The 10,766-nt window shown below is 45.5% G+C and overlaps 1 protein-coding gene across 1 annotated transcript in view; it reads left to right on the top strand.

Annotated features, from left to right (window-relative positions):
• The window catches only part of LOC115328459 (indolethylamine N-methyltransferase), a 63,035-nt gene extending 53,615 nt beyond the window's left edge, over positions 1–9,420 (top strand). The window contains exon 4 of the mRNA XM_040222721.3: positions 8,979–9,420. Within this exon, the coding sequence (XP_040078655.1) occupies positions 8,979–9,420 (442 nt within the window). The remainder of the gene's footprint in view (positions 1–8,978) is intronic.
• Positions 9,421–10,766: the final 1,346 nt, after the last annotated feature.

Below are 10,766 nucleotides of genomic sequence, written 5' to 3' on the forward strand. Positions count from 1 at the left end.
CTGTTTGTCCCTACATTCCCTACGCAAATCCAGCGTTTAGCTAGGGGCGCGTCTGTAAAGCCGGCTTAACGTAGGTGCAACCGGAATTTAAACCCGTGCTTACCTAAGCTCGGTTTAGGGCGCTAAGCCGGCTTAGGAAAGCGCCGCTTTGGGTTAAGATAAGTGACGTTGGTGCAACCGGCCCTAAATATGTTATCAGGAATTCTCAAGGGAAGTACCCTCGGACCACGGCTTTTTTGTTACATAAATATGACATAATCAAACCCGATTCAAGTTGCAAGTTTATAATCTATGAAAACAACACAAGTGTTGTTTTTCTAGATTTATTCGACGAGTGTCTTATTAATAACGGTAATGCGTTTCGTATATAAGAAAACATGCTGAAGCAAATTGATTAACTATTAATTTGTACAAAACAAAATCAATAATATTCCGCCCACGTGGTTCGGGAGTGATAGAATATACAATCCTCTTAATTTTCGAAATTTGCGTATTGATTTTTGAATAGTGTTAAAAGACTCAGAGTTATTATTTGTGATAATATGCTCTGGAGTAACCACGTAAAAAAAACTCTGCTCTAAACTAAGCAACTCTGAAGAAATTATGAACAAAAAAAGACATGTTCTACCGAAAAGCGTAAAAAAGGTTTTATAAAATACAATATTTTATTCCCAGATGTATTACTGCAATGTCGTTTGGGAAAATGTCTCATTTAAACTGAAATACGATACATTTACTACGAAAGGGGATACGAATGATAGCAGATGTTTCCTACATTTATCATACCTAATCTTTGTTTCAATTATACAAACTCCTGAGCATACAGCAAATTTTTAAGTATCGCTTAACAATAGCTTATAAAAATGCGACATATGGGCGTTCTAGTACAATCCTGCAGGTATCTGAATTAAAGGTAGAAAGTTACTCTCCGTCTTGACTTCACCAGCCTTGGCGAATTCCGCAATGGAGGACACATTAGGGGAAACAAGCAATGCATTAGGCGTTACCTTTTCTTTTGAATAAATATTGAGTTCGAAATATAGATGTAGGGAAAATGTCAAACAGCAGTATCCTTAATTTGCATTTTAAGATTTAGAAATGTATCCCTTACGTGCGCACTATATTTGTATTGTTTATTTCTGAACGCATTTTATTTGTGTATCTTTGTACTACGTGCCGAGTACGGGGTCCGGAGCTCGGCAAGCTGCATTTCTGCATCCTTTCTTCCGGCCTTGCATTCAACACATGTACCTCTGGTGAGAATAACGTTTGTAGATTGTATATTGTATATGCTTTTATTACTGCTTCGATGCCATCTTAATGATGGATGTTCGCATATAAGGACGCAACATCTATGGTAACCAGGTTCAGTTTTACTCTTTCCGCCACAGAACAATTCTTGTGTTCCAGAGGCCGCAGCCTCTACCCCACTTTAGGAGAATACAATGAGTTTTAAACATATAAAGATCTAAATAAATTCGCCAGAAAACTGAGTCTAAGAGAGCATTTTTACGATCATCCGCCAAAAACCAGAGAGCGCATTCCTATTCCTATAAATCATGGACCCTGAAAGAGGAGCGCGACGCGTACCTCGATCCTTACATCGAATCGGTGCAGCGTGATGTAATCAGAAGTTATAAACAACGAAAATGCCTACGTCACAATTTCCCTCCTGCTGAACGCATCGCAATGCGTGAACTCAGTTCAGTAGATGATAATATGATTAAACCTCCTGATGAAGGAGGAGTCATAGTCTACGGATAAGCAAGACTACCTAGATAGGGGCTTTCGACAATAGTTAAGCACGAGTTTTACGAAGAAATTAAAGGAGATCCGACAAACAAAATTCCCTAAACATAAAACGGAAAACTTAGACCTAACACTTGGTAAGAGATACATTTCGGAGAATATGCATGAAGCAATGAAGCCGGCCTATTCAAAGGTTGGCCGGTAATATACACTAACAAAAACTCACAAACAGAAATACCCAGGACGAAAAATAGTTTTCAAAATAGACCCGTTGACAAAGAAAATTTCTAGCTTCGTAAATTTTTAACAGAACTTGTAATTCTCACTGACGTAATCCTGGTCACTTTGGATGTTGCGTCCTTATGTACAAATACCCCACACGTAGATGGCATCGAAGCAGTAATCAAGGTGTATAGCAATGATCGTCCCATAATTTGTGTGAACAACGACGTCCTCACAACACTTACCCGGTTATTTTTAGAACACAACAACTTCGAATTTGGAGGAAGGCGCTTTTTAAAGGCTCGGGGAACTGCAATGGACACAAAGATGACCCCTAGTTATGCAAACCTCTTTATGGCTTCTATAGAGTCTCGCTTCTTGCCTAGCCGCTCAATGGAACCTCCGTTTTTTTAAGCGCTACATCGATTATATCTTTATGGTTTCAGCACACGGAGAGTCTACAATCCTAGACTTCATTGAGGACTTCAAGGGTCTCCGCCCTAGTATTACGTTTTCGCAAAGTTATTGTAAAACGAGCAAAAATGTTCTTGCCGTAACAGTAGAGATCAGAAAGAACGCCCTTTTAACAAATCTTTTGAGGAAGCTGACGGACCGTCAGCAGTACCTGCAGTTCAAAAGCTCCCACCCTAAATCATGTAAAACATGTATTCCTTTTTCTCAAGCGCATGGATTGCGGAGGGTATGCTCTATTTTAAATGAATTCGAACCCAACGGAAGCAATTTGAAACTCTTGCTATCTAAGCAGAAATATTGACCAACCATTACCGACAAGGCCATTGAAAGATCACGAGCCATCGACCGAGTACAAATTATTAATCAGCCCCAACCCAAAGTTCCCTATTGAAAATCGCTCTGATGGGACTTCAGGATTTTTTTAAAGGGTGTGAAAGGGACTTCAGGAATTCTTGTGATGTTTGAAAGGTGCACCGATATTTCCTGGTGGGTTTGCTGGCCCTGTCAGAGGCTCTCCTGAAATGTCTGAAGTCCCCTTTACAATGCCTTGAAATGTCTGAAAGCCTGTCAAGAACTTTTCTAATGGGGTCGGGAAAACCTTCAGGCTTCTTGAGATGTCGGCGGGCCACGGCTTAGGCCGAGAAAACACATTTCGCAGAATTAGAATATAGCCTTATTGTACGCTACGGGGAAAAAAGTATTTGGAGAATGCCGATCGTATGTATGTACGGTCAGATTTGTAGTACTGCTCTTCTATCAAATACGAGTGGGCCGTCTGTCACTGCCCGGGGGTTCGGTCGCCAAGGAGGCCACTGAGGGCGACCGCCCCGCGTAGAGAATCAACGAGCCGCTGGCCGAGTGGCGTTGACCGAGCGGCTTTTTGAGGCGAACGCAATCCTGTCCGCTGGAGGCGAAATCCGTGGAACCATAAATAAAAAAAAAATAAACAAGCTGCGCGCTTTCCAGAAAGAGGGACCCACGCGGGAGTGACTCGTTCCGGGAACCGGTTCTTCCACGGGAGACGGTCCCCAAAAGCAAGTCACACTGCCCCTCTCTCCGCCCGGCGATGGGGAGAGGGTGCAGGGCTGGCAGCCCAGCGGTCGGCGGGAGAGGGTGGTGTGTGCAAGCGGGGAGGCCAGCCGCCAGTATAGCCATTTTCTCTCTGCTCATGGACAGTTCCGGTTAGTCCACACAGCGGATTTTTGGAGCGGACCAATTTCCTCCAGCAAGGTGAGCATGCATGCCTTTCAGGGCTCGCCCCTTGGTCTCTTTTGATTCTTCCTTGGTTCCGCAGGTGCACCATAGTTCGGCGCTGGCCGCCTTCAGCACCGTTCGAGCGCCGTCGTGTTCAGCGCATTCAAGGAGATGGTGGCCGGTGTCGGCTTACTCGCTGCAAAGCCTGGCAGTCGGGGTCAGCCTCCCACCGCATGTTGTGCCTGCGCACCGGGATTATGGCGCTGTGGGCCCTGAGACGGTGGATGACGGTCGCTGTCCGGACTTGGTTTTTGCGCCTCTTCGTCCGTCCGACTTCAGAAGCATCCAGCGAGCGAAAAATACGCCGAAGACGCCGGCGTATTGTCATCATGGACGAAACCGTGACTGTGCTCGGGATTTCTCAACGGCGGCGGGTGCTAGCGCTTGCGACTTCGTGGTTTTCGCTAAACGCGCTTACTAAGACTGTGTATGTGTACGTGAGGTGCACCTGCTCGGTTTTATTAGCTGAACTACCGCACATCAGGAATATACCCAGCGGCATTGTGAGTACTTCGAGATATATTTTTCTTTGTGATAAAGAAGTCAGTTGTCCCTGTTTGATGTGATCTCTTTCGTCTACCGCTCCTTGCGCCGGGTTTCAACAAACGTTGCTTTTCATCACCTTTTTGAGTTATAATATGCATGTAAAACTAAATGTCTGCAATAAATTTTGAATAATGTTTTGAACTGCATTTTGTCTTTGGTTCACAGTCATTTGCGCGTCTAAAGGGGTGATGGGCTAAAGGGTCTGACGGGTTGAAGGGCTGTGGGGCTAAAGGGTTTTTCTATGGGGCATCCCTGAAGGGTTTTTCTGTAGGGTATTTTTGAAGGGTTTTGAAGGCCTGTGAGGTCCCATAATCCTTCAAGGCTGACGGGTCCTTTAGAAATATTTTCAATAGGGTTTCACAAAACTAGCACGCTAACCTGGTGGTTACATATTCAACCCAGCTTTCAAATCTATCCTCAGGAAACACCACAGTATTTTGTAGCAAAGCCATACACTGCACACTCTTTTTTCGGTGTCACAGGCGTGGTGTATCGACGAGGTGGAAACTTTAAGGACATATCGGTGCACTTAAAGAAACAGGACTTCACGCGTTTCTGGTTGTAGACCTTGATAGACGCCCAGGTGTGAAATTTGTAAATATGTAGACACTACCAATTTTGTAGCTAGTCCCAACTTTGACTTTTCTTTCAAAATTATTGAAAACCTCAACTATAGCACCGGTAACGTTATTTACCGTTTACGCTGTAAACTATGTAAGATGGATTACATAGGAAAAAACATTACGTTTTTCGGTTACGGATTAGTAATCTTAAGTCTCATGTTAAGGCGCTACCCACACTCTCATTCTCAAAACATATGAATCTTAGGGAACACAGAATTGATTAAATACATATCATCCTTCTTGAATCCGGGTTTAGTCCTGATCACAATAGGTAGTTGAAGGAGGCTTTCTTCATTCACAAATTCAATTCAGTTGCTTGTTGGATCAACGCAAGTCAGGGCGCACTCACATGGTTCCATGGTCTGCCAAGGGCCGAGGCAACACAATTGTTTCGGTTCTGTACAGACAGTGCTAGCGGGGCATGTCTATCATATTGTTGCGCCTAAGGCTTCTGCCATCGTGGAACTTATTCCACGCGCCTCGTAAACATCTTCGTGAGCGTGCGTCCCGTGGCAATTTCGTTCCGCTGCGTGAAATGTCTTGGTACGCAAGCAGATTTAAGATATGGCATAAATACTTAATAAAAAGAAACAGCCACAGTACGCTTGCACTGCCTACATCTTCGCTTTCGAAACGGTGTGAATTCGAACGCACCCTCATTTCTCTTTTTTGTGTGCTCTTGTTGCTCGGTTGTGATAGTGCTTATAGACTGTGACAACGACTGTCGCAAAAACTGTGACGGAATTTATTGAGTTACAATGTTTTGAAGTGTTATATTGTTGAAAATTACTATTTTCAATGATTTGACGGGCATTATGTTGCTCATGCTCCAAATATGCATAGTATTCTGCATAGCCACTCTTTTTTTTCCTCAGGAACTTCAACACGAAAAAGATGACATTTTGCACATAATCCCACCATAAAGAAAAACGGTCTCAGCTTGAAACGTCGAAGAATTAAAGGCCCTTCCTGAAACTTCTGTACTTCCGTTTCACGTCCAACTGGCCCGTTCAACATGGTGTGAAAAAGTCCAAATGATTAGGAAGAGAAGCGAGGGGACAGGACAGAGCGCTTACTTACAACTGACAAGTGTTGAAGGAATTAGAGAAGGACAAAAAGGAAGAGAGGGAATAATGAGTGATAAAGAAGAACCATCAAATAAATAACATGGATTTAAGAAAATAATTATCTCTGAGATCCTAACACTAGTGAATTTAGGTCATTTACAACATATAGGGTCTCCCAAGTCACTAGGTTGTATCCAAAATGAACCGTAAAAATCGCCCCCTGCACGAAGCAATCTAAACTTTTCGTCAAAGATGTATTTCAGGGGTCATTTTTTTTCTTGCAAAAAATTTCAAAGTGTAGCATTCTTTACGTCAAAAATAGGGCAAAGAAACTTGCCTTGGTCAACGGAGGACGGCGACGCAAACGATCGAGTTGAGTTGCGTCGCACTTTTGGCGCGCATATTGATAGATGGCGTCGGGAGCAGCGTCCGAAGGTGTAGCCGACCAGCGGAAGAAAGCAGCCAACACGCGGATAACATCCGTCGGCAGCAAAAGCGCCGTCTTTACTTTAAGTTTTGCTTTATTGTCCTCATTAGCTTTTGAACCAAAGGTGCTTAAAAAAAAGGTTATGTTCATTTTAATCAACCACGGTGCTTGCGAGCGGTCTGGATAAGGAGGTAGCGCCATCTGTCAATACGAGCGCCAAACACTCCCCATCAGCAGACTGCGTCGTCTGCGTCACAGCCCGCCGTTGACCCTGGCAAGTTTCTTGGCCCTTTGTTTACAGAAAGGGAGCTACGCTTTTTAATTTTACAAGAAAAAAAAAAGAAAAAAACGTGCAATCCCCTGTAATGCCGAATTGGAGCGCAGCTCTTGAGGAATAGGGAAGGGTACGGAGAGGAGGATATCCTCTCCTCCTCCGTACCCTCTCCTCCTCCCTTCCTCCTCCTACCTCCTAACTCCTCTCATTTTCTTCCTCCCCTCCTTATCTTCCCCTCCTCTTCCTCTTCTCCTCCTGCCTTTCTCCTTCCCCTCCTCCTCCCCCTCCCTCCCTCCCTCGTCCCTCGTGACGTCACTCGCAACCCTAGTAACCCTCGTGACGTCACTTGTGACCCACATGACGTCACTGGTGACCTTCGTCAAGACCTTCACCAGTGACCTTCGTGACCTCACTCGTGACGTCAAAAGGGTCACTCGTGAAGGCCCCGTGAAGGTCATGGTCTTCGTCGTGAAATTCGCGAGTGAGCTTCGTAACGTCACTCGTGACCTTCGGGATGTAACGAAAGTCACTCGTGAAGGCGAAGGTCGTGACCTTCACCAGTGACCTTCGTGACGCCACTCGTGACCCTCGCGACATCACACGTGATGTCGCGTGTGACGTCATTATGGGAACCGTCCCATAATGCAACGCGCGGCTACGCCGACGGCGATGGCGGCGGCGACGCCGCTCAATCCGGAAACGGGCGCCCAAAGAGCTGCCTCTAACAACTGACCTTTGACGAAAAGTTTGGATTGCTACGTGAAGGCGTCGATATTTACGGTTACTTTTAAAACGAGCCTGGTCACTTGGGACACGGTATATATATATATATATATATATATATATATATATATATATATATATATATATATATATATATATATTGAGACGAAGACCTTACAACGGCAAGACGAACAACCTTACCGTCAGCGACCAGTCTGCTCTTACTGCGGCATCGTGGGCCATGTCGCTCGGATTTGTCGGCGCCGACGTCAAGATAACGAGGCTCGCTACCACTACGAGAGCTACCAGCATTCTTCTAGAAGGGACAACTCCAGGGACTATGATGACGGTTTCCGAGACAGGCGTAGTCGTTACTCGCCGTCATCGGACACCATATCGACCACCCCCCACCGACTCACCTCGACGTCGCTCCCCTTCTCCGAACCGCCGCTCACTCTCTACTATGATTCCAAGGTCAGCCGAGCGTTCCGATGCGGGAAACTAGCCGGCGCAGTTTTGGGAGGGGCAACTGCGGTGCGTAATCCCACCGGACACCCTCAGATTGGACCACCGAATGTTGTAGAAGTTGTTGAAGGACTTCACTTACACGCGTTGGTCGATACGGGGGCCGCAATCTCTGTCATACGGGATACTGTATGCACTCAGCTTCGTAAGGTTAGAACACCTCCATTCGTTCATACACTACGTGGTGCTACATCTGAACTCATTCGCCCTAGTGGACTTTGCGCAGCCCGTGTTTATATTTAGGGCTTTCATTATCACATTCCGTTGACAGTATTGCCGTCATGCAGCTACGATTTAATACTTGGTTGGGATTTTCTGCGGTCCGCTGATGCTATAGTCCACTGCGACCCTCCACAACTCTCACTGGGAAACGCGACACACAGTTTGGTTTCTCTAACAATCCCTAATACAAAATTGCGTATTTCAGAAGATGTGGTTGTACCTGGCCGGTCATCGTACGTAGTCAGAGTAGTTTCTCAGACTCCACTATCGGGAAGTGTGTTCGTAACGCCCCTCTCACGCGTCTTGTTGCCTTGTGGTTTAATACCCCGCACCTCCACCAATATGAGACGAAGACCAAGAGTCGACGACCGTTTTTATGTCCGCACTTTTAAGCGTCGAGCGCGCCTCTGCCCGCGCTTCCAGTTCAAGCGCACGCGGGCCTCGTCCTCCTCGGCCACGAAGCTGAAAGACGATGAAGGGGACATCGTGAAGTATACACGTCACAATATATATATATATATATATATATATTAATGGTGACTAGGGCATAATAGCGCGCACTTTTTGAATTGATAGAATCGATCAACATAAATGTTTACATCCGAACAAGACGCTGTGACAATATCTATTATAGGAAGCTCGCGCTTGTGGCGTGAAACTGAAAAACCTAATCTAGGTTTCATCCTGTCAGAGACTAAGCATCACGCAATTCTCTATATTGCTGGAAGGCGAGTATAAGTCATGAGGCAGAGCTAACAAAGGGGCGACGATCTGTGAAATTTGTCTAAACTCGCCGCTATGACGGCTCAACGCACTGTCACACATCATAGCTGCGTAAAAGCTGACCACGACATTATCGTTCTCCTTTACAGTGACATCAAGAAAGGGGCGTTGGAAATACTCGAGCGCACACGCTCGGCCATCCGTAAAGTGGTCCCCTGTGATGTTCTGGAGCCCGGAGTTCTCCCAGAGGAACACAGGGAAACTTTCGACGTCGTTATGTCCGCCGGATGCCTGGACTGTGCCACAACAGATCACGAAGCCTTTCGAATGGCGCTTTTCAACGTGGGAACACTCGTGAAAAATGGCGGGTTGCTTCTCCTTTTGGGGACATGTGGTTTAAAGAGCTACACTGTTGGTAGCGCAGAATTTCCGCACGCGAACTTAACGGAAGGTGCGTTAAAAAAAGCTGTGAAAGATGCTCATTTTCAGATCAAAGATTACCGTACCAAAAAAGAGGTGGGTTTTGAAACTTCAGAGGCATTCATGTTTCTGCTGGCGGCCCGTAAGGCCAAATTCGGCTCATTGGACTAGTTTCGTGTTGTGCGAAATACTTCCCTTTCTTCGGCGCTGCAATTCAACTCACCCCGTGTGTAGTTGCGCAAATAGAGTTTTGATGATCTATCTTCCTAATGAAAAACATATTGAAGATAAATAAAATGTCTCCTAGTTAAGAGGGCGCGAAACCTCTGTTGTTTCTTCTGTTTCAGACTCCAAATGACGCGCGGATCGTTACGTATAGTTGACGCGTGGTTCGTAAATGGCGCCACTATCGGGGGGCGTGAGAGGGCGCAGGCACGCGTCATCTGAGACGCTAAAGAGATCCCCAGCGTGTCGTCGCGGTCGTCATGCGGAGAAACTTTCGCCTCACTCTGACACGAGTCTCTCGATGGCGCGTGAGTTCGGCATGTTCAGCTCTGATTACTGACGGACGTCCATGATCCGCACAGTGGCCGAGACCGGCCACCGTACTGTGTGGTTGCGTAGATGATGGAGCTCGTATGTTCTCGGAGGTAGAATGCCTGAATCTCTGTCTGTGTTATTGTGGAGCCATCTAAGACTGTCGCGTGTGCTTTAGAACACTACTTGAACGCTTTGTGTTTATTGACTAATCGCACCCGAGTTGTGTGTGGGCGGTTGTAAAGGTTGCTGGTCTGGGCATGAGCTTTGCCGCTTTGGAGATGCAGGATAACTGTCGCATGATATTTCTGAAAAGTAAAATAAATAGCTCGGTCGTCTTTTTACGACGTTCTTTCTATAGCTCGGATTGGTATCTGAAATGGATGTACATCAGGGACTTTTCTGATTCATGCTTTGCGGCGAGCAGGTGAGAGTCATGTTAGCATTTTATTTCGGTTAGCACTACGCGATCAATAACAACCGCAGAAAGAAACCTAAATATCTGTTGCTCTCCAAAATGCGTCCAAGGTGCAGATACAAATTTATTTTAAAAATTCATATTGAGACGCGCGACCGCCGGTCGGTAAATTACCTGCGTTAGACTCACCTCTTTAGTCTGATAATTTTTTTTTCAATGTGTTATCTGTTTCAACGCAGAACATGGTTGACCCTAGTGATAACCTTTGGTGGGCTGAAACTATGGATTGTCAGGCATTTAGATAAGTTTTCTTCGCGTATGTGTGTACCCGAATAAATATGTGTTGTCTGTTTTCCGTACTTTGTGATGTAAGAATTGCTGGGGTCAAAAGAGACGTCATTGCTACGTTTCATTTTGCACGCTGACTCCCTATTACATTCGGTGTGCACTGCATGTGTTCAGAAGGAGCGTTTCAAATCGCATTTGTGATCGATATAATACGTTTACTTTGCTACAATGTCAGTCGTATCTTTCTCATCTCAGCCTAGGTTCAGATTCAAGA

The sequence above is a fragment of the Ixodes scapularis genome, unplaced genomic scaffold, assembly GCF_016920785.2.
Source record: "Ixodes scapularis isolate PalLabHiFi unplaced genomic scaffold, ASM1692078v2 PGA_scaffold2__306_contigs__length_199485367, whole genome shotgun sequence".
Classification (NCBI taxonomy): Eukaryota; Metazoa; Arthropoda; class Arachnida; order Ixodida; family Ixodidae; genus Ixodes; species Ixodes scapularis.